A 24,105-nucleotide genomic window follows, 5' to 3' on the forward strand; every position below is an offset into this window, starting at 1 on the left:
AGCTCTTCCCAGGTTGCTGTCATCGCCGCGCACACAGCGCCCATGCCCTTGCCTCTGCTTCCTCCACCCAAAACTGCCCTCCCGTGTCTGCAAGCGCATCATCCGCTATACTCAGCAACGCCAGCAAACCCGCGCATCTCGCAATCAAAACAATTAACACCGCGTTTGCTAACCACAAACGCAAGGCTCAACAGAACCAAGACTCGCATCCTCTTTTTCCCGCCCGATCTTCTCCAGAGTACGTATTTAATTTGCCTTGAGGCCGATTTTGAGTTTTGCAATGCATTATCACCTCCCCGTCGCCAATCCGACACGGTTTGGTCCGGTAGCGCCAATCAAGTCGCGCCGCGCAAACAAGCCCGGACGCGTTGCGCGCCGAACCGGCTGCCCCTCCCCCGATTCCCCGAGCTGTACGGGATAGGGCGGTACGGAATCGCGTTGCCGCTGCACTGCCCACGTTTCCTCGCTACGCATCGATCATCTGCACATCGTTCTACAATGGCTGTTCACTAATTGTTTTAGTCTCCCAATCGGTCACTATGCCTAAGGCAGCTAAGGGCACCAGGGGCAAGGGTGAGAGGAAGCAGCGCGGCAAGAAGGGTAAGTGGTCTTGGCCCAACTCAGATTACTCGGATCATCAAGAGCTAACTGGTCACCGTAGACCCCAACGCACCCAAGAGGGGCCTCTCTGCGTACATGTTCTTCGCCAACGAACAGCGCGACAATGTGCGCGAGGAGAATCCCGGCGTCTCATTCGGCCAGGTCGGCAAGATTCTCGGTGAGCGGTGGAAGGCCCTGAGCGACAAGCAGCGCGCCCCCTATGAGGCCAAGGCCGCCGCTGATAAGAAGCGGTACGAGGATGAGAAGCAGGCGTACCAAGTAAGTGTCCGATTTCTCCCCAACTTTTGAGTGCTAGCCGTCTCATTGTTTGAAAAGCAAGCTCAGGCCGACGCCGAAGAGGAGGATTCCTCCTGATCGCCCTTTCTTCTCGCCGACTGTTGCGCTGGGGGTAGCCAGTCTTGATTAGACGATATTCAATCAAGCAGGTCAGCCCCATCCGCACAAGGCCTTTCTTTCTTGTATTTTTTGGGATGGGCGGTGTTGCTTGGGGCACGGCAATGGGCTTTCAGTGCTTCTCTTTTTTTTCTTCTGGCATGGTTTGCGAGAAGGGTAGTTATGAACTATGGAAACTGGAAGGCAGGATTCCTTAGGGGTGGGTGAAATCGATCCATTCCAGACAAGGGTGCAGCACTGGGCCCGACGACATGTATAACAAAGACCTTTCACACTTCCAGGTACACCCGGGGCCATGTGACTCTCCTGGGGCCTCATTTGCGCCCCTCTGCCTTTGCCTCATGCAGTCTGGCAACAAGTTGGCTGCGAATTAGCAGTCTCTTCCCACATCTGGCCATGTGGTCGTCAGTGCGGTTCCATACGCGATGGTTCAGGCGAGATAACAAATCCTCGCTTCACATCTCCCCATTCCCCCTTGGGCAAGGAAACCAGTGTTGGTGGTTACCTGGCAACTTGCCTCACCCGCCTTGGCCATCAACTCCCCCCAAAGTTGGCTCAGACTTAAACCCATGCACATCTTAGGACGAGGGTAGCAACAGTGCTCTCACAGAAACGAGCCCGTCTTGGACGCTCGGCCGTCCGTTTTCCCTCCAGTTCTTCTCCATACCGCCGACGACATGGTCAGAAACGGTCCCAAAAACGACATGAGTGGCGACAGCGACACATGGCGCAACGAACGACTTCGCTCTCAAACCGCGGGGGCCCATGCACCCCACCAAATCGATTGGCTCCGTCACCCTAGAAGAGGCATTCCCGAAGCCAGGTGCAACACGGTCCGCATGCGCAACTTTTGGCGCGCTCTGCAGGAAATACAATTGGGCCGGCTTCGTGGCAGACTCTGACTCCCCAGCCGCCACGCATGGCCGCTGCGTCGCTGCATCTTCGATTCGACGTTGGGCATGACAGTGATTCTCGTGTCCGCGCTGATTCGCAGACTCCGTTCCGTCGGCTACAAGGTGCGACGCAACTCATCACAAGGGTGTGTTGTCCCCGAAGTCCGTAACAGGCCGCTCGCAATGCCGAGATGCCCAACCCTTAGCCTCACGCACTGTGACGGACGGCCAAGCACCGTTATCTCGAACCCGTCGTCTCGATTTTGACGCCGTCGTTCAGGTGGCTGCCGCATCGCAGGAAGTGGGCCTCTGGTGTCTCGTTCCCGGCGCTCAAGCGGGGACTGCGGCGACGGTGGAATCGCCGTCCGGCTTCCTTCCACCGTCTTCCCTTCCCCTCTCATCTCCCACGAAGACCGACGAAGCTGCGTCTCTTCCTTGGTCTTCTAGATCTTCTATACCCTCTACAGTGGCCCATTTACCGAGTAGACATGTTCATTATGCACCGAAAAACAGAACCTACTGAGATATAAAATCCCAACACCACTCATCCACGAACCGACCGCCCAAAAACCAGCACTTGCAGCAACGCCGGCCGCACGGCAGAACATGGTTTGGCAATGCGTCGTCGCGATCGATAAGACTCGTCATCCTGGGCTTTCAGACACACGACACCACGGCAGTTGACCGTTAACGCCTTCCCACGGAGAGGCGCGAAAATGGAGCAGCCGGGCCTGGCCAATGTTCCCGTCGAAACACACCTCCTCTTGGGTTGCTGCCGCGAGGCGGACCAGGCTGAGGTTGCCGCTCGGGGTCTTGATCAGCTGCGAGCAGCACTCTCGGAATCATTTCACAGCCATCTCATAGCCCTGGCCGAGGAAATCCGGGGCTCCAGCAGACTCCTCCGCGATATTGCCGATCGCTCCCAGATGCACATCACGCGGGTTCCTTTCATGACCAACTACCTGAACGTTATATTGCCTTGCATATCCCGAACTCTGAAGGACATCATAGCCCACTACGAGGATAAAACTCTGTCCAGGGAGATAAGATGGCGCAAGATGTACAACAAAATGACAGAGGAAGCGGCGGGCCTCCCGTTGCCACAACGCTTTGTTCTCTACAATCACTTTCTGTCGCTGCTAAAGCAGCTGCTTGTTAGGTATTCCGCCAGCCCACACCCCTCGAGCCATGCGGAGTTTGCGTCCTTTGCCTAACCAAAGACAAGGTCTCCGAGCTTTGACCTCAATACGCTTGAGACGCTCCGCACACGGATTATCACACTACGCGAGCAAAGGGGAATAGGTGCGTGCTGTAGCTCGTCGTTATATCGAAGAGTATATCCATTGACTTAGACCTCACAGCTCCACCCACACCACAGACAGGCACTCTTGTCCGCCAGAACCTTGTGCCCGTGGCAGTTACACAAGACCGCGTTCGTCCTTCCCGGTGCCGCATTCCACACCCGCGTTTTCTAACCCCGGGGCAGCATTCACATTGGGCGGAACAGATCTTTTCTCTCCCCCTCCCATCGCGGACGGCATTGAAACACCTAAGACCGTCAGTATTACCGGTTCAAACTCGACTCCATATCCTTGCCAATGGATCTCGCTGACCTTCCGCCAGGTGTAAATCTTACGGCCCATTTTATCCATTGGGCCACCTAACCATACCGCAAGACTCAACGGTTCTGTTCAGGCGGTAAGTCCTCTTGAAAATACCAAAACGCACACCACAATTCCCATCTCAGCAGGACACCCGCTTGTCCGACTACATGCCCAGCCTATGCCGGACGCGTCGCAGTATCTGACAGTTTTATACAACAGGCCTTTCGACAATGACACGATATCCATCGTCGTCTTCTTGAGCTCCGTTGACCAATGCCCATACTTTCTGATGAGGACCGTGCAGGACAACACTCCGTGGTACTCCATGTTTGGTGCCCATGAGCTCTGCATCGAGCGCGAAGGGAGTGCATTACAGCTGAAGAGGTGGAGCCGATCGGAGCAATGCAGCAAACTCTGGGTGGCACTGCATTTCCTGACGTGGGAAGGTGAGTAGCTGAGACCCGAGGCACGCGATACTAGCCCATACTGCTTGCTAATCGGGCCCAGAGATGATACTGTTCTACTGTGCCTTTGTCGCCCTCAAGGCTCGCAACCTATTGACCGTTCAAATCCACCCAAATGAGTTCCAGCTGCGCCGAGAGAAGCGGCTATTCCAAGCGTATGCCCCTTTTACTCTATGGCACAAGCTTGCGGGGACCTAACGGCGAATATGGCTAGCCAAATCATCGACGACGGCTTCAAACACTCATTGATTGTTTACGAAGACATGCAATCCCGGGGTTTGCGACTGCACGCCGCAGTCTGGGAAGGCGAGCTCAGGCAGTGCCCTGTGTGGACCGCATTCGGTGAATTATTCTCGGTCATCCCTTGCTGTACTGGCCAGGCGGTCATATACAGCATCTAATCCCAAGTGCTAACCATGGCATGTTCACCAGTCACGCACCAGTCCCGATCCCCAACATGGCTCAGCCGCCGCTCTCGGCACAGAATCTGGCTCAAAGACATCCAGCTTTACGTGTTTTGCAATACATATCGGCAGGAGCATATGCGCCAAAACAAGTCTGGGGCATTCGAGATACATTTTGATCGAGAAGAAGGTATGTAGTGCCAAACCGCCCGTCCCAGCATGGAGCGTCTAGCAACCCCCCCTTCGAGCCGGCCCGTAGCTGCCGTTGATGGTACTGACTCCCACCGGGCGTAGCGGCAAAACGATTCAAGGAGCTTTTCTCGGTCAGGCCCGCCGTTTCAGAAACGTCTGAGAATGAACCCGTCGCCGAACCTTCGGCGTAGACACACTCCCCCTCCCTCCCTTCCCTCCCGGCCCTGCGGCAGCTCATACCATGCCCGAGAAGTATACACCGTCAATATCGGCGCCAGAGGAGCTCTCCGAAAAGTAGTCTCTGGCGAACACTCGCTGGCCCGCCCCATTTTCATCACCGAGCCTCAATTATGAGCTGTAATGAGTTGTCTACTGAAGTGCCATAGATTGTAAACAAAGGTCAGCTCGCTGTTTACTCTCAAGGAATACTGTGCGTGTCACGTATATGCATAACCCAGAGGTAATCTAAACCACCTCGTTAAAGCTTGAAAGATGACGTCACGACTCACTTTCGTTCTCCCTCGCTTATCGAAACATACCAGCACCCTACCTTTCCCATCTATCTGTTTTGTGTTGCCACGTAAACTGAACCCTATTTCATGACGACCTCTCGGCGAAAATGGCCTAGGCCGCTCACAACCCGCGATAATTGAGCATATCGGGACACTCTCCGTCGTCAAAAAACGCCCAAGCAGAAACGGCCCAAGAAGGGAGGGTGACGGGAAGGAGAAGGATTGCCTGGCGCCCTAGGTGTTGGAAGGTGTGGGAAGCGGCACCACAAGCTACTTGCGTCAAGTAATGGATCCGCATCTGCCAATGAAAATCTAGGCCTCGGGCATCCCCCCATCATCGAGGAAACAACGGTGCCGCAAACCACGCCACCTGGCAGTTTGTTGTCGAAGAATGGAGCGGCAGTGGGGCTAGCTGAGGGGTTCCAGTCACATAGTATGTATACCTCAGGTACTCCATGAGGCACCTTAGGTGCCTAGGTATACTCGTTGCAGGTAAGGTGCCTAACCCGGGAGGTTTTAAGCTGCTCAACCCCCCCACCGAAAATAACCATCGTCTCGACCTCCTGTCCCCAACTGCTCCCACCGCTAATCACCTTTTGACACTGGTAAACGGCAAGCAGCTTCAATTCCAACCACTATACCAGTACAACATGGACGTAAAGACTGTTGATTTCACACCCTTCACTGACCAGAAACCTGGGACGTACGTCACCGACAACCCCACCCCCGCACAACCCGCTGAAGCTTTCCTCCGGGTACGTTTGCGAGATGCCGCAATGATGCTAATACGCCCGGTCCCCCCACAGCTCCGGCCTGCGCAAGAAGGTCACGGTATTCCAGAAGCCGAACTACAGCGAGTCCTTTGTCGCAAGCATCCTACTGTCCATTCCCGAGGGCGCTGAAGGTGAGGTCCATCACCAGCCGTGGTAACCAGAAACTCACCAGCTTTTCGAAGATGCCTTTCTCGTAATTGGCGGCGATGGGCGATTCTGGAACCCCGAGGTGATCCAGCTGATCGCCAAGATGAGTGCGGCATATGGCGTCAAGAAAGTTCTGATCGGTCAGGATGGCATCTTGTCGACGCCAGCTGCCAGCCACCTCATCCGCAAGCGCAAGGCCACCGGTGGCATCCTCCTGACTGCCAGCCACAACCCCGGCGGTAAGTGACCCGCTCGTCATAACTGGTGCACAGTACCTAACCCGCAGGTGCAGGGCCCCAGAACGACTTCGGCATCAAGTACAACCTCGCGCACGGTGGCCCCGCGCCCGAATCGGTGACGAACAAGATCTTCGAGACTTCCAAGACACTGGGGTCGTACAAGATCGCCAGCATCTCCGACGTTGACATATCCACACTGGGCACCAAGACGTACGGGAACCTCGAGGTCGAGGTGGTGGATAGCACGGCCGACTACATGGAGATGCTCAGGGATATCTTCGACTTTGACCTGATCAAGAAGTTCTTCGCAACGCATAGCGACTTCAAGGTTCTTTTTGACGGCATGTCGGGTGTCACCGGGCCATATGGCAAAGCGATCTTCGAGAAGGAGCTTGGTCTCGGCCCTGAGTCCACCCAGAACTGCGAGCCGTCGCCCGACTTCAACGGCGGCCACCCGGACCCCAACCTGACTTATGCGCACGAGCTCGTCGAGGTTGTTGAGAAGAAACAGATCCCCTTCGGCGCCGCCTCGGATGGAGACGGCGATCGGAACATGATTTACGGTGCTGGTGCCTTCGTGTCCCCCGGTGACAGCCTGGCCATCATTGCTCACCATGCCAAGCTGATTCCGTATTTCAAGAAGAATGGGGTCTACGGGTTGGCTCGCAGCATGCCCACGTCCGGGGCCGTTGATCTGGTGGCGAAGAAGCAGGGCCTGGACTGTTACGAGGTGCCCACGGGGTGGAAGTTCTTTTGTGCCCTGTTCGATGCCGACAAGCTGTCTATCTGCGGCGAGGAGTCGTTCGGGACCGGAAGTAACCACATCCGGGAGAAAGACGGCCTCTGGGCAATTGTGGCCTGGCTTAACGTCATCGCAGGTCTTGGCGTGGCGAACCCTGGTGTTGCGCCGAGTATCAAGCAAATCCAGAAGGATTTCTGGACCGAGTATGGTCGTACCTTCTTCACCCGCTATGACTATGAAGACGTCGATGCGGATGGCGCCAACAGGGTGGTCGGTGTTCTAAAGGACCTAGTGGCCGACTCTAACTTCATCGGCAGCAAAGTGGGAGGTACGTGAAAATCACCCACGCCGGTCTGCATGGTTCCATGTCGACCTTTGGCTGACATGTCCACCCTTCTTCCTAGACCGCACTGTGACCGGGGCCGGCAACTTCTCTTACACCGACCTGGATGGCTCGGTATCGGCAAACCAGGGCCTGTACGCCTGCTTCTCATCCGGTAGCCGGATTGTCGTTCGACTCTCCGGGACCGGCTCATCGGGCGCCACGATTCGCCTGTACATTGAACAACACAGCAGCGACCCAGCCACGTATGGCATGGATGCACAGGACTTCCTGAGGCCCGAGATCAATATGGCGACGGAGCTCCTAAAGTTCAAGGAGTTCATCGGTCGGGACGAGCCGGATGTGAAGACGTAGTGGGTGTATTGTCGAACTGCGGGAGCTGGCCTGGTAAGGGCGGCGAGGTTGGGCCAAGCTTACTCCGTAAAATCCATGATATTCCCAACAGCCGACATAGGGAGCAGGGTTCAGCTCAAGACTCAGCAGGTTTGAAAATGGCCGACCTATAATACTTGGCCTCTTTGATGCTCTCGAGTATGTCGTCCTTCGCCTTATGTAACCCCTTTTTGCGGGGCACCGCCGAGGCAGTCTGCGGGCTACGGTATTCGAGCGCAGCAGTCAGTGACCAGCGTCCAGAAATGGGAGGAAACCTCCGTCTAGTTCCCGCATCCACAGACTCGGAATTGGCGGGCATTGCGGGTGAAGAAAACAGGAAGTCCACTTACCACCATCTCCGTGCGGCCTCCTTGATGCTGCTGACATCCAGGATACGATAGTGCAAGTGGTCGAGTATCTTATTGTACGGGCTTTTTCTAAGAAACGCCTGGTCGGCATGCACGCTGTTCCCCGCGAGAAGTGCTATACTTCTCTCGGGAATATACTCTTGTATGTAGGCCAAGAGACCATCGGCTGCCTGTTGAGGCGTTACGGTTGACTTAACGACGGCCGCAGTGAGGCCACTCTCACCATCTGTCATACCCTTATTAGCAGGCGTTACCTGGCCACTTCTTCCCACAACCAACGACGAAAGGACAGCGGGGCAAATGAGAAGAGGTGCCGAAGTCTAGATAAAAACAGTAGTACGGGACGTGACATACGGACACGGGTGCACCACTCGTCCATTCTGCCCATCCTCTCACTTGTCTGGTGCACGACCGTGCCCCACCCAGACTCGTCGAGTAGCTCCAGTTGGCCATTGGTGACGATGCAGTATATCTCAATGATCGCATCATTTTCCGGGTCAAGACCGGTCATCTAGAGCGACAATTTAGACTTGCTACTTAAAACTGGAACGAAAGGGGCAGAAACGCACCTCACAGTCAATCCAGACTAGCGGGTCATCTGGCTGAACCAAGCGTGTGGTCGAGGGGGCATGGTTGACGGACATTACGGCAGTGGAGGTGAACATGAATTGCGTCGCTGTTGACTGCTTCCTCAAACCATGGCTCGTGCCTCTAAGGCCCGTCGTCGCCCGAGGGGCATGGTGGAGTCTCCATGATATGCACCGTATGAGAACATGACCCACACCGTGACGCTGGTTACTGTGTAAATGGTCCATGTGCGTGTGGGAGCCAGGCTGACATTCACCTTCAAGCTCACTGGGTAGGCACACCGACAGTTTAGGTGAGCATCCAATCGCAACACGGCGAGCACTCCGAGTTGGAGGGGCTCGATCGAAACGCCCCGAGGCCCCCATCAACACCAACCCCTCTTCCAGTATAGCAACACCGCCTTGCTCACCTGCTCCCTCTCTCTACCTGCCTAGTTATCCCGCAACCGTCCTTGCCCGCCCCCGGGGCACCTATACAAAATGTCGGACGCTAAGGAGCACATACAACCTACTCCCCCGAGCCCACCGCGCATTTTAATAATCGGTGCGGGCTCACGGGGTAGGGCTTACGCCAGCGCCGTGACATCAGCAACTAATGGTGTGGTCGTCGCTGTTGCTGAGCCAGATGATTACAAGAGGAATCACTTTGGTAAGACTATGATATGGGGCGCAAAGGCCCCGCCGCCTGAAGGTGCCGCCTTTTCCGACTGGCGTGACTTTATTGTCTACGAGAGACAACGCCGGGCCCGGGCCGGGAGTGGCGTGGTGGATGTTCCTCTCGGCGTCGACGCTGTCTTCGTTTGCGTATTGGATGAGATGCACCGCGAAGTGGTTGTCGCATTGGCAAGCCTCGGAGGACTGCACATCATGTGCGAGAAGCCGCTGGCAACCACTCTCCATGATTGCGTCGAGATGTACACGGCGCTGGAATCTAACAAGGTATCCGGGGGGCAACAGGCCGTATTTTCCATCGGACATGTTCTGCGATACAGCCCGCACAACATGCTGCTTCGCAAGCTGGTAATACGGGACCGTGTTATCGGCGATATCTTGTCTGTCGTGCATACAGAACCTGTTGGGTGGTGGCATTTTGCCCACAGTTACGTCCGTGGGAACTGGTACGTGGCATGATGTGGAAAGCTCCCAACCCCGTGCACCAACCTCACACTCATGGCCGTGTGGCGGTTGGATCGCGGCCCCAGCGGGGAAAAATATCTCGAGTCTCGAACCCGTGCTTTGCCCGAGTTTCGCTGATGACTTTGCCAGGCGCCGCGAGAGCACCTCAGCCCCGAGTCTCCTCACTAAGAGCTGCCACGACATAGATGTGCTGCTCTGGCTACTGTGCTCGCCCGCAGACTGTTCGGCCCAGGATTGCCCTCCGCCCCATCTGCCAACCACCGTCTCTAGTACCGGGTCGCTGCAGTACTTTAGACGAGGTCGGAAGCCAGTAGAGGCGGGCACAGCCACCAACTGCCTCTCGTGTCCCGCCGAGAGTACCTGCAAGTATTCGGCAAAACACATATACGTCGGCCCAGAACTGGCGGGCGTCGAGACGGGCAACAAGAGGTGGCCAGTAAGCATAGTGCTCCCCGACATCGAGTCCTATGGGAGCAGCGTGGAGGCCAAAGATGCTATGCTCACCGAGCTGGCTAAGGACTACGATGCGAGAACCCCCCAGCCAGAGATCGCTCGGCGCAACTGGTTCGGAAGATGTGTATATGAAAGCGACAATGACGTGTGCGACGAGCAAGTAGTCACACTCAACTGGGATGATGACCCGTTGCCTGGGAACGCTGAGATGGGCGGCCGCAAAGCGAAGACTGCAGTTTTCCACATGGTTGCCCACACCAAAAAGATCTGCGACCGGTATACACACCTGTACGGCGTTGATGGCGAGATCTTTGCCGACTCGACCACCATCACCATCGAAGATTTCCGCACCGGCCGGACAACCGTCCATCGTCCGAAAGCCGAGGGTCATGGCCATGGCGGAGGGGATATTGGTCTTACCCGCCGATTTGTGCTGGCTGTTGACAAGGTTAAGAATCATGGCTGGCATACTGACAGGGCACAGAGAGAAATCGTCGGATGCACTGTGGAAGAGGTTATTCGTAGCCATGCTATGGTGTTCTGCGCTGAGGCAGCGCGGCGCGGCAAGAAGGTGGTCGATTTTCCCGAGTGGTGGGCGGCCGAGGTCCAGGGTAAGCCGACACAGGCTCCTCCAGCCTGACTGATTTGAATTCTCCGTACACTGCGCGATCAAGATTGCAATGCAATGCAATGATATTCTGGTTTATAAACGCATGGATTTGTGTGGTCCATGATCCAAATGCACGGTTGGTTGTCATTTGCACCTACCTAGACCAAGTAGGCGTGCGGTCGGCGTGCAGCGACCGTTCTGCCAGGATGTTGTTCCTGCCGAGTATACACATGGCGGGGGGTCCTGAATACTTGGCGGGCGGTCCACGGCCAAACTTCGGGGAAACTTGGTGGGGGTTCCAGTTTTTTCGACCCCCCAAGAAGTTGCTAAGTGCATTGACAATTTTACTTACAGGTAATTGAGTGAAATATAATAGCATATGCTGAGCATATAGGAAAGAAAAGAAATTAAATATCTTAAAAACTATTATATACTATATTGCTTAAAGGTAATTTAAATAATAGAGTTAAAATTAATATATACTAAATATATATTAAAATAATATATATATAATTTAGATACTAAAGTTAATATTAGCATATACCTAGCATATGCTGGGTATATGCTGTAATAATATATTTGAAAGTTCTAATTTAAATACTATTCTTAACTCTAATCCTATTCTAACTCTAAAGCTCCCCTTAAAACTAACCTTAACTTAAATAACGATAGTTACTATAATCCGCATATGTTGAGCATATGCGTAGATATTTACAACTAAATACTTGTAATAAAAAATCGTAATCTATAGTGGTAATTAAGCCGCCCTCGCGGGGGGTCGAAAGAACTGGAACCCCCGCCAAGTTTCCCCGAAGTTTGGCCGTGGACCGCCCGCCAAGTATTCGGGACCCCCCGCCAGCTGCGACCTGGTTCCTGCCCGAGTGGGTCTTGGCGGAACTTGGGTGCTCTCGATTCTTGGGAGGTTGCGCTAGGTTTCATGCCAGCCCAAACCCGCCAACGTGCTTGTTCACCCCACACATCCCACTTGCACCCTTGCCTCCAAATTCCAATCCTGGTTTCAATATCACCTAGGCTCTTCTTGTTTTCCTTTTCGCCCTGTGTTGATTGAGGCGTCGTCTTGCACAACTCTTTACGATCGTCGCCCGCTTGATTTATACTTTCTTGGAATCCCATCTCGCGGGTGGTTCGAGTAAACCCCCCCAAAAACCGACTTGCGCGCTGCCCATATGGAGTCCGCAACACCAACGCAGGCCGGCGGTGTCGGAGCCAGCTGGGGCGCTTTTCTCAAGGTTTGAAACTTCCAATAGTTCTCCATCCGGGCTGAAAAGCTGTCGGCTCCCCCGGCGTTACGCTCCAGCCCGGCGTGACTGGTTGCGTTTCACATTTGCTGACGGAAGGTGTCGGTTTAGTCGATTGCGTCCTTCAACGGCGATCTTTCAAGTCTTACCGCACCGCCCTTCATCCTTTCGTCCACCAGCTTGACTGAATTCAGCTCGTACTGGTGCGAGCACCCTTCCGTCTTCGCCGCGCCCGCGCAGGAACCGGACGCCGCGAAGCGAGCGCTCTTGGTACTCAAGTGGTTTTTGACCACTTTAAAGCAGCAATACGCTAGTCGAAGCGAGCAATATGGCAACGAAAAGAAGCCGCTCAACCCCTTTTTGGGCGAGCTGTTTTTAGGGAAGTGGGAGGACAACGCTGGGACCACCGAGTTGATCAGTGAGCAGGTCAGGTGAGTGCATCGCTGCCGTTGGCGGCGTTTGGTAGCTCTACTAACTCGATCGCTTTTCCACACGACAGCCATCATCCGCCGGCAACTGCGTACAACATCACCAACCTCCCCAGCGGCGTCCGACTAGAGGGCTACAACGCTCAGAAGGCATCATTCTCCAAAACGATCAACGTCAAACAGATCGGCCATGCCGTGCTCACTGTCCCTGTACCGTCCTCGGCGGAACCGGACACGTTCTTGATCACCCTACCGTCTCTTCACATTGAGGGTCTTATCTTTGGCTCGCCCTTCGTGGAGTTGGATGGTAGCTCATATATCACTTCATCTACCGGCTTCACTGCAAAGATCGACTATAGCGGAAAGGGCTGGCTGTCCGGCAAGAAGAACTCGTTCACTGCCAATCTGTATACAACTGGGAATGAGAAGGATGTCGTCTTCAACGTCTCCGGGCAGTGGACAAAGTCCTTCGAGATCCATTCCGGCCCTGCGAAGCACAACAGCAAAGATAACCTCATCGGGAACTGGGATCCATCTCCGCTTAGCGAGCTCATTATTGCTCCTTTGGAGAAGCAACATCCGCTGGAATCGAGGCGGGCCTGGTCCAAGGTGGCAGCTGGAATTTCCAAAGGTGACCTTGACACTGTCAGTCTCGAGAAGGGCAAAATCGAGAATGCGCAACGCGAAATGCGCGCTAAGGAGAAGGCCGACGGGCAAACTTGGCAACGCCGCTATTTCTCTGCGCTTGAGGATCGTGCTGATTCAGTCCTGACGGGCTTGGGTTCGGCCGTGGGCCTGCCCGAGAACGGCGATGCAGACAAGACTGGCGGCCTTTGGCGGTTTGACGCTGCGAAGTCTGAAGTGGCGCACAAAGAACCCTCACTGAGTGAGGAGGAAGCTGGAAAGATGGCGAAGGAGCTGCTGGGACAATGATACGCATGCACTGTGGCCACGAGTGCTCCTTAGTAGTTTGTGGGACGAACAAACATTGAACACACCGGTCATCGCAGTTGTGCTACGATTTGATGGCTAGCCACATGTTTCCGCCTACGCTTCTGAATTTACGAAGCGTTCCTTTCTGCCCCGGTATACATACCCACATGCACACGCCATTGTTATACTACGTTTTCCACAGTCACTCACTGGGTCAATGACAGATGCCTCTTTGGCCATAGCGCCGTGCAAAAAGTCCTTCCCGTTCGCCGTAGAGAAAAGACCGAACGCCTCCCCAGCCACGAAATATGGTTTGGCGAGCATCGCGTTTGCCAATGCCGTGGCCATATTACTCTATGCCTATTGTATGTGTATCTGGCTAGGAGGATACCTCTATCAATCGTCTACATGCGTAGCTGTGCATAATCTAAATCCGGTATACCCCTACAGAGACTGTCGTTCAATCTCATAAAACAGCAAGTACACCTCGCGTTGCATGCCCAACACGTCACGGGTACTGGCTTCTTTGATCTTTTCGTCACTAATCCGCCACCAACGAGTCTGCTGCTTTCGTAGTTTGGATTTCTCAGCTAGCGCACGGCGGCGCGCTGATGCTGCGTGATTTTGCGTATCAGTGGGCGTTTCTTTGCTGCCCGAGTCGTTACGTAAAGAACCGGAGGAGCTCCCCGCAGTGGTCGCGGTCGCGGATGGGTCAGGAGGAGGGGATAGATCAGTGCTGATTCCGTTGGTCGAGGGCTCTTGTGCTGAAGCTGGAACGGTAGGTACCCCCGAAGAATGGTCATCCGCTTCGATTCGGGGCGTCGGCGCTGGACTGGGCCTCCTGCTGTACGCTTCTGACGCCTGGAACGTGCTCGGGTTGGAAAAGGGCGGGTACATATTCTGGCGCCGGAAGGACTCGTAGTGCCCGCTGTGATGGCTTCCTTTGTGCGTCACGACGCCAAGTAGCTTGTATTTCCGTTGCTGGAGCAAACCACCCAACGGCAACTGTTCCGGGAATGCGACCTTGGCCGAGTTTTTTTGTGATGAGTAGCTGGCGTCGAAGATGGACCTTGACAAATGGATGGCTAGGACCTTGGGGAAGTCGGTCAGGCGGATGTGACGTGCGATTCTGCGTTTGGGAGCATATCGCAAATCGGGGAGCTGAACATCCTCTGGTGGTTTCTCCGGATCTACTTCAATGGCGAGCCTCAGCTTTTCCACCGCTGCCTGGGCTTTCGCCCGCGCTGCCTCGGATGTAGACCGCTGCGCCTCCGACTCGAAGACGGACTGCGCGTGCAAGAGGCGGCATTTCTCACACTTAAAGTCATCGATGTATTCCGTCTTGAACATGTCGTCAAAACACGCGCCCAATGTCGTCGATGAAACTTGGGGCACGTTGAGGGTCAGGGTGCAAAAGGTGGAGGTCGTGGGCCGTGGTTTAAACCGGCACGTAAGGCACTCGATTTGTGACTCGAACCTGCCCTCCAGCGGAAACCCTTCTTCATCTTCGCCGTCCATGCCTTTCTCTCTGCTGTCGTGAGGTTCCAACTCGACCCTTGCCGCCTCAGCTGACGGGCCGAGGGTCTGCAAGCCTCCCTGGCTCGTGCCAAGTAACCGGAGCATTTCTGTATCGAGAGCACCGGTAGCGGCACCTTTTTCTAGGGACGGCTGGCCATCCGGGGCCGCCGTGCGCCGGGCAAGCCACCGCGCCCTACGTCCCGCATGGTATTCGTCGCAGAGTCTCTCGGCAACTACCTGCAAGAACTCCTGGGCATCTTGCTGCTGCCGGCTAATGCGCTGCCGGAAAGCCTCCTCTAGTGCCTTCACGAAGCGCGCGGCGGATATGGTTTTTTTGTGGATTGGCCGTTCGTTTAGTGCGTCCAAAATCTCCTTCAGGCCCTTGGTGACGCTACCCCTCTGCAAGCCCTCCAGTTTCCAATTCGGTATGTCCTTGCCGAAGCGAGGTAGGTTGTTGTCGTCCTCGACCTGGGCCAAAATGTCGGCTTGGACAAGCTGGGCGTATACGGATTCGTCATCGAGGCTGCGACGATGTATCTCCCGTATTAGATACAGCCGAAGGTCGCCAAGCCCCGCGAGTGCCTGAAGTACGGAGTTGATAAAACAGTCGTTGGCAGGGTTCGACAAGCCCACAACGCCCTTCTTTCGCGTCGAGAGTGTGGCGCCGCCAGAGGTCGAAGCGTCGCTATCGAGGAAGTACGTCGGCGCGAAAACATAAATGAGGGTGATTGCTGCTAAAGACGCACCGGCAGCATAGGTGACAACCTTGAGCGTTTTGTCTGGCATTGTCAGAGGTGGTGAAACGCGGGTGGTGGTGAGCACGCTCAAAGCTTGCAATGGCTGAAGGCGCGGCTACAGAGCCTCCAATGCAGGGTCTGTGGCAAACGCATTGGCCGTCTTGGCATGCGGTGGGGGTGGGGGTAACATTCGACACCGCTCTTGGCATAGGAGGGGGGGGCGGCGGCAAGAATCTCCAAGGTTCTGACGATATACGAATTATAACAATATCAACTCACATACAAACGGGTAGTAAAGAGGCATATTATAATATAGTTAATTTAAGAAAGGATATAAAAAATAAGATAACAGTTCTAATAATAGAGCTTTAGACTTTGTAAGCTACTTTCTTAAATTTAGCACTTCTAATTATTGAGAGTTCAACCTATAACTAAGCTAGAAAGTTACTTCAAGGACAAGAGACCCCAGTCCTTTATACCGGTACAAAGGGCAGAGGCTAGAGAGGTAATAGAGCAAGATACTGAGGCTAAAGCCCCCCTCCCCCCTCTAGCAGCAATATCAGAGCTAAAGGGGCAGCAGAGGATAGTTCAGAGTAAAGAGGGCACACACAGGTACAGTAGAAGCAGTATTTAAATAAACGGTTAAGTTAAGGCTAAACTAAACCCTACCCTCCTCTAAAACCCCCTTCCTTTCCTTCCTTCTTATCCTTCCTCCTCGTAATAGCTCTAGTTTCCTTAGTTCTGCCCGAAGACTATCGGCCTCAGTACTGAGTAGTTAAGTACAAGCTATATATAAGCAATATAGAAGTAAACCGGTTTTCCCTATAAGACTCTAAATTTAGAAGATCTTATAAGCTATACCTTTATAGACAATATTTATATAATGTTTATACCTATACTAGTGTTACAGAACAGGGCCTCAGAGCCCCAGAATGGATGATGATATTATGAGGCTCAGCAAGGAGCCTTTTAAGCATGGCCGAGCCCGATCCTGGGGAAGCTCCCCAAGGATCAGTTCCAGTTGCTCCCCAGACCTAACCTTAGGTCTGATCAAGAGTGTTTAGCTAGGAATTGAATCTTTGTTCGCCTGTGAATCGCCTTAGTTCCGTAGCCCGTATCTATATTAGCATCTTCTTCAGTAATTCTCCAAAGAGTTTAGTTTTTAGTTCTTTAGTTAGAGACCCCTAATAAGTTCTGATCCTTCTATTTCTATTGGATAAGATACTACCGATTCTTAGCTGAAGTAGTAACGAAGGGTTATTAAGAAGATTACTCTTTAAACTTTAATTATAGTTGAAAAGCTATTTAAATATATCTTTTTAAACTTCCTCTAATTAATAACCTCTTTCTCTACTATAGATAGGATCGCTTCTAGAATAAGCTTAGTAACGAATCTAAGCTTTAGAGCGATTATAATAATTCTAAATTTAAGAAAAGGAGCTATAAGAATAACTTAGATTATCTCTAAATAAATAACTAATAAAATAAAGATAAAACTCTAATTCTTTATCTAATTCTTATAATTATAGATATATTATTAAGGTAAAGAACCTTATATATTTTACCGAATCTATAATATATTATTGGTAAAAAGAATAGTTTTAAGATTTATAATAAATATTTACTGGAAACCTCTAACAATTTACTATTAAGTCTAATTAGATCCTCTTTATATTCGATTAAATAGATAAATAACCTTAGAACCGCTAGTATAGCTATTATAGGAACCTTTTACCTAAGAAGCGATATACTACTAAAATAATATAGAATCTCTTTGAGATCTAGATCTAAACTTATATATAGGATTAGGCTAATTAGACTTCTACTATTATAAAACAACTTAATAATATATAATAATAAGAAAACTAGTTACCTATAGACTTCTATTATTATCTAGAGTTCTTAGAGGACTACTTTCCTTTATAAGATAATAAAAGCTATATTCTATTATTTTATATAAAGCTTTCAACCCTAATTATATAATATATTAATAGATATATCTCTTATTAACCTAAAACCTATAAAGAGATAGTTCGATTAGCTACTTAAGTTTAGTAAACGTTTTATTTAACCCAAATACTAGTAGGTTACTCCTCTTATACTATCTTTTCGCTATGTTCTCGATCTCGATATAATATTTAAAGATATTACTTTTTATTATAAGGATAAGGATATTCCAATTCCTATAACGATATATTATATTATAACGCTATATCTAAGTTAGATAGTAATTGGTATTAGAATACTACCAATTCTACTAAATTTAAGATAGGAAGTATCCTAAAATATTATATTTATAATAGTAACAAACATTTAGCAAATACTTACCTATAAAAGGGGAAGTCCCTAAACTAAACCAGAGGGTACCAACAACAAGGATACCGTAGCTCCTATACTAGTTACTAGAGAAATAGCAGAAACCTATAGTAGACTCTAATATTATAGAGACTCCTCTCTTAGAGAACTAAACCTAATAGTAACTTTATACTTTTAAAGTTTTATATACCTATATTAATACTTCTTTTCTTATTAATTTAGATATATATACTGAACTTAATATTATAGATATTTACTTTATTAGAAGATATAAACTATATTAGATTAGAAGAGAGTTACTTTAAGTTTATTTTATAGATTCTTACTTTATAAAGATCTTTAATATTTACTAAGTACTATTATCTCTTACTAATTATTATAGTTAAACTTGAAAAGTATTAATAAACTATACTATAGTTTAATAGAACATTATTAAGGAAGATTCGCTAGTAATTTTAAAGATACCTATATTTAATTAGTTAGAGATTCTTTTATTTCCTTAGATATGAAGTTAGTAGTTTATTTAAGAGATTAATATAGTTAAGTTAACTAACTTTAAAAATCTTTTAAAGTATTATAAAAAAGAAGTATATATTTTTATAGTATTAATTTACCTAGATATACTAATATCCCTTTTCCCTAATAAAGAAGAAGAGAAACTATAGTAAAAAGTGGAAGAGATCTCTACTAAATTATTAGAGTTTAAAGATATAATAGATATTTCTAACTTAAACATTCTACCTTTATTAAAACCTACTAATTATAAGATTAATTTATAACCGGGAATAGTACCTTTTATTAGTTCTATTTATCCTTTATCTCGTTATTAGTTATTGATTTTATATAAGTATTTAAAGGAAAACCTAGTAAAAGGAAGGATAAGACCCTCTAAAAGTTAAGTAGCTAGCCCGGTTCTCTTCATCTTTAAGAAGGATAGAAGTTTATATTTATATATAGATTACCGGGGATTTAATAAGATTATAATAAAGAACTGTTACCCTTTATCCCTAATTTTAGAAATTCTAGATAGAGTTTTAGAGGCTAAGTTTTTTATAAAGTTAAATATTAAAGATATCTACTACTAGATTCGGATCTAAAAAGGAGATAAATAGAAGATAGCTTTCTATACTTATTATAGATTATTTAAATATCTAGTTATACCTTTTAGGTTAACTAATACTCTAGCTACTTTTTAGAGCTATATTTACTAAACTTTAAAAGGATTGTTAGATAAGTTTTATATTATTTATCTTAATAATATTCTAATTTTCTTAAAAATATAAGAAAAGTATATAGGATATATTCGCTAGGTATTTACTCACTTAAAGTAGGTATAACTTTACTATAAACCTAGCAAATATTCCTTCCATAAAGACTAAATAGAGTTTTTAAAATATATTGTAAATACTTATAGAATTATTATAGATCTAGAACAGATTTATACTATTTAAGAGTAGTCTAAACCTTAAATATTTTAAAACGTTTAAATATTTTTAGGATTTTATAATTTTTATCGTAAGTTCGTTCGCAATTATTTAGAGATTATACTTCCTTTAACGAGCTTAATAAAAGGAATAGAGAACAGAAAGAAATTTAGAGATCTTTAGTTCGATAACGAAACGAGAGCAGCTTTCTACTAACTTAAGAGCGTCTTCCAGTATATACCCCTTTTATAATATTTCGATCCTAAGAAACCTATTATTATCAAAACCGATATATTAGATTTTATAATAGGAGTAGTCCTCTTATAAAAAGGAGATAACTACCGAAAATACCCTATTATATTCTAATCTACTAAGTTTTCTAGGCTAACTAAGAACTATAATATCCCTAACTATAAGATAATAGTAATTGTTAAAGCTTTTAAATATTAGTAATACTATTTAGAAGGGAGTTACTATAAAATTATAGTCTTTTCAGACTATAATAACCTTTAAAGATTTATAAAATAATATTACCTTAATAGTAGATAAACCCGGTAATATATATATTTAATAGGATTTAACTTTATTATTAAATATTAAGCTAGGAAGTAAAACTCTACTAATAGACTGTTAAAAAGACCTAACTATAAAGATAAAATATCTAATAGAAAGATAGTTTAATTATCTACTATTTAAAATAAGTTTAAAATAGTAAATTAGATTTAGTAGTAGGATACTACTAATTTAAATACTATTTAGAGGATAGCTATAGTAGAAATAATCCTAATAGTTTTAAAAGATCTAGAAGATTAAGAGCTTATTAAATATAGCTTACTATCTCTAACGATATTATAAATATCTACCGAAGATAAGGTAAAACTTAAAGGAATCTATACCCCTAATCCCTTACAACCCCTTAAAGAAGTAATTAAAACCCTTTAAAACTTAGATTCAGTTATATAGAAAATCCAGAGTCATCTTATAAATAAACGATAAGAGGTTTCCGACCAGATAGGTTAGGCTAGAGCCTCTACTAAAGAGCTCCTTTACTAGGGTAGACTTTTTATTCCTAAGGAACTAATAGTAAAGTAAGAGCTTCTATAGCAGTATTATAACGATCTGTTAGTAGGTTACTTTAGAACTATAAAGATATTTAAACTCCTTTAAAGGAAGTACTACTAGCTTTGAATAACTTGAGATATTAAGGAGTACTACTATATATATTATATATACTAGACTAATAAACCCTAAAGATATTTAATTTATAGTAATTTTAAATTACTTCCGATTCTCTAATATCCTTAGAGCAAAATTATAATAGACTTTATAATTAGTTTTCCAACTATAATAGGATTAGATAAACTTAAACAAAATATAATTCTAGTTATAGTTAACTACTATATTAAGATATCCTAGTTCTTTACTATTAATATAATAATTAAAAGCTAGGAACTTGCCGAACTTCTTTATAGAGAAATTAAGCTTAAATATAGTATACTAGATAGCTATATTAGTAATAGAGGTTCTACATTCACCTCCTAATTCTAGAATAATCTATATTATCTTAATAAAATTTACTATAAACTCTCTATAGTATTTTACCCCTAAACTGATAGATAAATAGAATAGATAAATTAGATACTTATATAATATCTCTACTACTATATATCTGAGAACCCTACTATTTAAACTACTATTCTTCCTAAAGCTAAATTTATTTATAATAATATTTAAAATATAATAACTTACCTTACCCCCTTTTAAATACTAATAGGGTATAATCCGGTAATTTCACAATATACTAAGGGTAGAATATCCTAGAATAGGGAGTATTACCTAAACATATAAGAAAGATTTAATTAACTTAAGGAACTTTGAAGATAATTCGAATAATATTAGTTAGAAGTAGTAGTAAACTAGAAACAATACTATAATATAAACTATTAGAAATAAGAGCTTTATAAAGGATAGCTTATCCTTCTATCTATATACAATCTTAAGATAAAGATATCTTATAAGTTTACTCTTAAGTTTATTAGTCCTTTTTATATATTAGAATATATTAGCTCTCTAATATATTACCTTACTTTACTAGAGAAGTATTCTTATTTATATAATATATTTCCTATTTCCTTACTTAAACTTTAATACTTCTATAGTTAGGAAGATAAGGAATAGATACCTATATTTAATTTAGAAGATAATAAAGAATAGAAAGTAGAAGAAGTAAGAGAAGAGAAGTAAGTTGATAGTAAAACATTCTTCTATATAAAGTAGAAAGGATAGCCTTCAGAGTTTAACTAATAGATCCTAGAAGAAGATATAGAGAATATATAAAGACTAATCAGTTATTTTTATAAAGAAAGAGAGTAAAAGAAGAGAAAGAGAGGAGGTATAATATAAGTAGAAGAGGTACTAAAATAGTAATATAAAGATAAATTACTATCGAATCTTATATAAATAGATAGTATATAATAAGATAAATATAAAAGTTATTTATTACTTTAAAGGGTCTTTTCTAAATAGAGGAAATAGACCGACTATCCTTATAATATTGCTAAAACACTCCCTAATAAGTAATAGGGCCACTTATTACCGCTCTCTAATACTCCTCTATAGACTCCTCTACAAACTTATTATTCCACTCCTTACCTAGAGCCTTATAGATAGCGGAAATATACCGAACCTTTGCTACATTTTAAATAAGAAACCTATTATTACTATAGTAAAGATAATATATAATTATAAATTTCTAATTATATAAATAGTTATCGAAGTTCTATAGAAATATTAGTAAATTATCCTAGATTATATAGTATAAACTATATACTTTGATACCTCTCTCTTTATATAAAGGAGTTAGATATAGAAATAAGGTAATAGTAAGACTAGTATAGAACTTAAATAAACGGTTATAGTTATAGTTTACCTCCTAAATAACAGATTAGTATAATATTATAAGCGAAATATAGATAAATAATTTATAGGAGTAGGCTTCTTCTTACCTAAGATACTATACTAATAACGTAGTGGATACCCTCCTCGAACAGGTAGGGTGTTCGCAAGCAACAATTCGCACGTAAATGCACCGGAAACAGCAATATCAAAATACTATCAATTTAAGCCCAAAAAGTCTAAAATAAATAGCATTCGAACGGCCGTATTGCAGATAGTCTAATGCAGACTTCTATAACCCTGTCCGACGCCTACATTACCCTACTAGAGACTACCTCTACCTAAACCCCTATATTATAGCGCCTCTCTCCCCTAAAATATAGTGGGTTCGCGGGTTGGAATCGAAAATCGGTCGTAGCGTGGTGGTTTCGGCTCGGGGTCGTTCGTCTTGTCGGTATTCGTGGTTGTGGTATCGAGGAGAGTCGAAAAATTGTTGTTTGGGAGAGAATTGACAAGTTCTCTTGCTCTAGGAGAGATTGTTATAATCATCAAATTTGGTGATTAAGTGGGAAATTTGTGGCGTCCGAGGACCCTACCCGTCCGAGGAGGGTATCCACCACGTTAACGATAAATAGCCTCGATAGACTTGAATGTAATAACTAGCTGGTTTACTATATAAGCGACCTTAATATATATAGCTAGAGAGAAAATATAGTAAATCCTATCCGAATTAGAGCTACTTCTATCCTTATCCAACAACTCCTTAGCCTCCTCGGTATATATTATATAACCAGCCTTAATATATTTTAGTATATCTATAATATCGCCGATTATAGTACTAGCTACCTATAAATTATTAGTTAATCGGCCCTTAATTACTTATATTAATATAAACTATAATATATCTAGTATCCTTATACTTAATATACTATATATATTTAAATAACAAAGCTTAGTTAAACTTATACCGAATAGATAGTAATAAGCTATTATTTTCATCTACTAGCTTTAAAACACTATATATACAGTATATATATAGCAGATAAGGATAAAGAATATCTATAATAAATATATAAAATAATAAATATATAATAAATAAAGAGAGATAATATAGCGATATAGTTATAAGAAGAGAGGTAAACTACAACCAATATAAGAGATTAAAGATTGAAAAAGGAAGAAAATTTTACAATTAAGAGAGAAGAGAGGATATTTATAGGAAAGTATATAATTAGAAGAAGGAGGTAATTACCTCTAAACAACTAACAACTCTATAGGAAGGAATAGTAGAAAATAGTTATAAGCTATATTAATTTTACTTTATAAGGCCAAATCTAAGGATAGATTTCTTAAAAGGGAGGATAGTTATTATAGAATAGGGCCTTAGAGCCCTAGAATAGATAATAATATTATAAAGCTTAATAAGGAGCCTTTTAAGTATAGCCGAGCCCGATCCTGGGGAAGCTCCCCAAGGATCAGTTCCAGTTGCTCCCTAGACCTAACCTTAGGTCTGATTAAGAGTATTTAGCTAGGAATTGAATCTTTGTTCGCCTGTGAATCGCCTTAGTTCCGCAGCCCGTATCTGCATCAGCATCTTCTTCAGTAATTCTCCAAAGAGTTCAGTTTCTAGTTCTTCAGTCAGAGACCCCTGACAACTAGCCGCTACTATAGTTATAGTTCTAATAGAGCCTTTTTCTTTCTAAACTTCTATCTTGGAAAGCTATCTTTAAGTATTGATAGT

The 24,105-nt window shown here is 45.9% G+C and overlaps 7 protein-coding genes across 7 annotated transcripts; 5 read left to right on the top strand and 2 right to left on the bottom strand.

The window, feature by feature from the left end:
* Window positions 1-539: 539 nt before the first annotated feature.
* On the top strand, window positions 540-975 carry B0H64DRAFT_371513 (high mobility group box domain-containing protein; the record flags this gene model as incomplete). Its single annotated transcript, XM_062802164.1, has 3 exons — window positions 540-600; window positions 662-879; window positions 937-975. 3 exons carry the CDS (start codon window positions 540-542, stop codon window positions 973-975), a joined length of 318 nt encoding a protein of 105 aa, XP_062662640.1.
* A 1,491-nt stretch (window positions 976-2,466) lies between these two features.
* On the top strand, window positions 2,467-5,005 carry B0H64DRAFT_91961 (uncharacterized protein). The gene is made up of 10 exons (XM_062808971.1): window positions 2,467-3,066; window positions 3,133-3,209; window positions 3,260-3,339; window positions 3,394-3,464; window positions 3,531-3,605; window positions 3,731-3,957; window positions 4,019-4,130; window positions 4,190-4,317; window positions 4,408-4,569; window positions 4,674-5,005. The coding sequence occupies exons 1-10, from the start codon at window positions 2,624-2,626 to the stop codon at window positions 4,760-4,762; spliced, it is 1,464 nt and encodes a 487-aa protein (XP_062662641.1). The 5' UTR covers window positions 2,467-2,623; the 3' UTR covers window positions 4,763-5,005.
* A 728-nt stretch (window positions 5,006-5,733) lies between these two features.
* On the top strand, window positions 5,734-7,681 carry B0H64DRAFT_439527 (uncharacterized protein; the record flags this gene model as incomplete). The annotated part of the gene is made up of 5 exons (XM_062806436.1): window positions 5,734-5,786; window positions 5,890-5,987; window positions 6,039-6,242; window positions 6,296-7,312; window positions 7,389-7,681. 5 exons carry the CDS (start codon window positions 5,734-5,736, stop codon window positions 7,679-7,681), a joined length of 1,665 nt encoding a protein of 554 aa, XP_062662642.1.
* On the bottom strand, window positions 7,532-8,790 carry B0H64DRAFT_92119 (ribonuclease H-like domain-containing protein). Its single transcript, XM_062808972.1, has 4 exons — window positions 8,637-8,790; window positions 8,422-8,578; window positions 8,050-8,293; window positions 7,532-7,920 (listed from the first exon to the last, which is right to left on the bottom strand). The coding sequence occupies exons 1-4, from the start codon at window positions 8,730-8,732 to the stop codon at window positions 7,797-7,799; spliced, it is 621 nt and encodes a 206-aa protein (XP_062662643.1). The 5' UTR covers window positions 8,733-8,790; the 3' UTR covers window positions 7,532-7,796.
* A 648-nt stretch (window positions 8,791-9,438) lies between these two features.
* On the top strand, window positions 9,439-10,954 carry B0H64DRAFT_387283 (uncharacterized protein). Its single transcript, XM_062803201.1, has 2 exons — window positions 9,439-9,769; window positions 9,918-10,954. Exons 1-2 carry the CDS (start codon window positions 9,471-9,473, stop codon window positions 10,882-10,884), a joined length of 1,266 nt encoding a protein of 421 aa, XP_062662644.1. The 5' UTR covers window positions 9,439-9,470; the 3' UTR covers window positions 10,885-10,954.
* Window positions 10,955-11,760: 806 nt separating this feature from the next.
* Window positions 11,761-13,696, top strand: B0H64DRAFT_92639 (uncharacterized protein). The gene is made up of 3 exons (XM_062808976.1): window positions 11,761-12,104; window positions 12,225-12,544; window positions 12,613-13,696. The coding sequence occupies exons 1-3, from the start codon at window positions 12,042-12,044 to the stop codon at window positions 13,472-13,474; spliced, it is 1,245 nt and encodes a 414-aa protein (XP_062662645.1). The 5' UTR covers window positions 11,761-12,041; the 3' UTR covers window positions 13,475-13,696.
* B0H64DRAFT_92654 (uncharacterized protein) lies at window positions 13,616-15,833 on the bottom strand. Its single transcript, XM_062808977.1, has one exon. It carries the CDS (start codon window positions 15,776-15,778, stop codon window positions 13,919-13,921), a length of 1,860 nt encoding a protein of 619 aa, XP_062662646.1. The 5' UTR covers window positions 15,779-15,833; the 3' UTR covers window positions 13,616-13,918.
* Window positions 15,834-24,105: the final 8,272 nt, after the last annotated feature.

Source organism: Chaetomium fimeti (assembly GCF_033439085.1).
Source record: "Chaetomium fimeti strain CBS 168.71 chromosome Unknown B0H64scaffold_2, whole genome shotgun sequence".
Taxonomy (NCBI): domain Eukaryota; kingdom Fungi; phylum Ascomycota; class Sordariomycetes; order Sordariales; family Chaetomiaceae; genus Chaetomium; species Chaetomium fimeti.